The sequence below is a fragment of the Morone saxatilis genome, unplaced genomic scaffold (assembly GCF_004916995.1).
Source record: "Morone saxatilis isolate NCDOM2014 unplaced genomic scaffold, NCSU_SB_2.0 Contig17, whole genome shotgun sequence".
Lineage (NCBI taxonomy): Eukaryota > Metazoa > Chordata > Actinopteri > Moronidae > Morone > Morone saxatilis.
Window position 1 is genome coordinate 26,184,048 of NW_023339729.1, and position 3,728 is coordinate 26,187,775.

The 3,728-nt window shown below is 44.6% G+C and overlaps 1 protein-coding gene across 1 annotated transcript in view; it reads left to right on the forward strand.

Moving 5' to 3' along the window:
* tpcn3 (two pore segment channel 3) overlaps positions 1-3,728 on the forward strand; it is a 13,417-nt gene that overhangs the window by 445 nt on the left and 9,244 nt on the right. The window contains exons 2-6 of the mRNA XM_035659706.1: positions 741-823; positions 1,269-1,383; positions 1,559-1,687; positions 2,470-2,586; positions 3,165-3,283. Coding sequence (XP_035515599.1) covers positions 741-823; positions 1,269-1,383; positions 1,559-1,687; positions 2,470-2,586; positions 3,165-3,283 — 563 coding nt within the window. The remainder of the gene's footprint in view (positions 1-740; positions 824-1,268; positions 1,384-1,558; positions 1,688-2,469; positions 2,587-3,164; positions 3,284-3,728) is intronic.

The following is a 3,728-nucleotide window of genomic DNA, read 5'->3' on the forward strand; positions in this document are numbered from 1 at the left end:
AAAGTAGTCCCACAGTGAGGACAGTCTGAAGACATCTGGATTCATTTGAACTTTGTCTGACTGCAGCACAAGTGGATGATTGACAGACAGGGAGTCTCTTTATGTCCCCGTAAAGTGTTCAGAAGTCTTCACTCTGCCAGAGACTCGGGGCCGGATCCCTCAGCATCGTGGTTTTAATGGGTTTTATTATTATTATTATTATTATTAATGTAATCAGATTGTTTACAGACGAGGTGCTGCCACTCAGAGCAAAGACAGGGTGCAAACAAACAAACAAACAAACAAACATCCTGAAGCATAAAAAGCAAAGCAGGGAAATGTTCAGGTGAGTGAAGCCGCAGTCAGACAAACTCTGAGCATCAGAGAGAGTTTATTAAAGGAAACGACACTGTCATCATTCTCATCAATAATCAATCGTAAAGTAAAATGATGTTGTTTTGTTGTGATGATGAGATGTTTTTATCTGCAGGAGAAGTGACACGGGGACCGATCAATGACGCCAATCAACTCACTGTTGGTGTGTGATCAATAACTCGTCTCGTATGAGGCTAACATTAGACACAGAACTATAAAACATAATGCTTCCTTATTAAAACAACCAGCTGTCAGAACACGACTGAATGATCATCAGAAGGGATTCAGATGTTTTACAATGCTCCGCCCTCAACCCTCTCGTTCATACAGTATGTTTGGGTCCTGGGTCCTTTTAAGAAAGTTAAAATAAACTATTTGTGTTTCAGGACTTCGATCTGGCTTCCATCTACGTGTCCGACGCTCAGTACAACAGGAACATCTACTTCGACACGTCGCCCGAGGCCGTGAGGTGAGAGCGGCGTCACAAACGCTCACTAGAGTACCGAATGTGGATTCATCCGCCGCTGAAAATAGTCCCCAACAGACGCACCGAAAAACTCCAGTTCACGAAACTCCTGAACCTTTGTTCAACTTGTGTCAGTTCAGAAGGAACCAATGAGCAGAGAGCCACAGACAGGAAGCTAATGTTAGCTAAACTTCATCATCATTAGCTCGCTATGTCGCTAACATTAGCTATCAGATGTAGTTTTAAAACAGGATGTTACGTAGTTTATAAAAACATGGCATGTTTTATTCAGGTCACCATAGCAACCAACCATCATGAGTGTTGGTTTGTTTCTCACTTGTCTTTTCAACACAGATTAGCCTAGCATGTAGCATGTCTAAGTAACTAGTAACTAAAGAGGTCAGTCAGTCCAATGAAGGGAAGTCAACGGCGTGTCCTCTGTTTTCAGACTGTATCTGCGCTACAACCACTGGCTCGCCAAAGTGCTCCTCTACTTCTTCATCCTGGTCGATCTGTCTCTGGCGCTCTTCGAGGAGCCTGCCGTCCTCCCTCTGCCGATATGGGTACGATGGCCGCCTCTGTCCCACAGACATAAACAAGTCAAAACAAACACTCATCACGCGCTTTGAATGCTGATTTTCTTAAATGTTGTTCAGCTTTGGTGTGAATCTGAGAGCCAATCAGAGATGAGGATGTTGGCCTGTGGGACGTTCAAAGTCAGCTGCGTTGTGTTTTCAGGCCACAATGCTGGTGGAGCTGCTCTGTCTGCTCGTCTTCACCATCCGACTCGCTCACTACGCCAAAGTGATCCCTCGAGACAAGTTCTGGAAAGATCCCAAAAACATCTGCATCATCGTCATCGTCCTGGTAGGAGGGGCTTAACTGCATCATCAGTGTGGTGGGAGGGGCTTATCTATAGTAAATATGTGAATATGAGGAAGCTAACGGCTCTCTGAGTTCACTCGGAGACAAATGGAGGAGGAATGTGGTCAAACTACAGCGTGAACAGTGAGTGAAGGTGATTGGTTGCCTGAGTCTCTGAGTCACCAGGAAGTGTTTCTGCTTTTAAGAGCTGCTGACGAGGCAACTCCTCGGGCTAAAAGTTGTTTCACAACAACAGGCAGAAAGTTCTTCTCAGCACATTCTGACTCTCTCTGACAGGAAGCCTGCGCTTTCACACCGAAACCAGGAAGTGTCCTGAGTCCAAACTGCACCACTCACCAACCGTCACCGGCACTAATCTGCAGAGGTCTGCAGCCGGCCCCGAGTGGTTCGCTGCAGTTTAATGTTAGAAATGTTACAACAGTTTGTGTCTCCAGCAGTTACACATGTTGGAGTTCTGTTGGTGTCAGTGTCTCGGATCAATAACCTTAAAATAATGACGTAAACTGCTACAGGCTTTATGGCGGACTACAGTAACGTTACGCTCCAGTGTGTAACACTGTTCTGGGGAGATGGAATATGATATTCATAGTTATGTTTTCGTTATATAATAAATACAATATCACCTGAATGAAGGAGCTTCACCTATTTGTTACCGTACAGTGAGTCTTTTAAATGTTGTACCACAGTAGAAGAGTCACTGGCTGTATTCACTGTGTATCTGTACGTCGCTGTGCAGCCGCTGACTCTTTGTTCGCCCTGTCCAGCTCACTCTCGTTGATATGATCATCTACGGAGCTCTGAAAGCTACAAACTGTTACGGCGTCCGCTGGTCCAGAGTGCTGCGCCCGCTGCTGTTGGTCAACATCACGGAGGGACGCCAGGTAACGTCGCGTGTTCCTGTTTTCATACAGTGGCATTCAAACTAAAGTTTGTACGAATAAGTAAAGTTCTGCTACTTTGTTACTTCATATTGTTGGTTGTTTTAGGTTTTGACAAAGATTTTTGCTCCTCAGTGGATCAACCTGCTTTAGATTTGAATGACTTCAGGATCTTTTCTCTAGCGCCACCTTAAAATGTTTACTGCTGAGACTAAATGTGCAGTCTGTAAAACAGTCGAAGCTTTATCCTCCAAATGTTCGATTCTGCTCTGACTGTAATGTTATTATTATTTTATTATTATTTAAAAAAAAAAAAGAAGATAGTAGAAGTTAAAAAGACTTTCCACATTAATATTTGCTTTCTGAAGGGTTCAGGTGTCTCGCAGGTAAACCATCACATGTATTTTCTCACTGACTGTCCTGTAATCTCTGGATCAAGTTGTTTAAACTTCCTGCTGCTAAACATGGAAATGTTTGATGGCGCCTGAATGCATCATTACGGACGGAGCGTTGGTGTCCTGTGGGAGGACGAGCAGCTTCATAAACTCTGTCTGTTTGTTTGTTTGTTTGTTTGTGTTCAGCTCCGCAGAGCGTTCAGAAGCATCCGGAACGCTCTGCCTCAGATCTTCTACGTCTTCCTGCTCTTCATGTTCAGCCTCCTCATGTTCTCCCTCATGGCCCTCAAACTGTTGGGCAAACGGTGAGACGACTCTCGTTTATTACGGTCGAACACGCGAGCACGCAGCATCCGTTAGGAGGTCCGGATGCTGGCGAGGCGGCGAGGTTACGTTTCAGTCACAATCAGTAACTAAAACTAGTTGTAGTGAAAAATGTCTCCCAGGTGACACCTTCAAATGTTTTTAGTCCAGAACACAAAGAGCTTCAGCTTCCTGAGAGAGAAAAGAATTGAAAAGCTTGTGGAAATCAAAAATACATATTTTTCCTCTTTCCTGTAAAGTTATTTATCTGGATTGTTTTGGTGTGAGTGGCTGAGATCTGTCGAGATTTCCACAACGCTAACGTGTCCTCTCAGATTGTATTTTGAGCTAGCAATAATGTAAGCTAAGGTAACCCCGCCACTAGCGTTACCGGCGCCGACAAAGTAACCTGCAAACGGGGAACCAGCCAGATTATCCCCGGGAGTC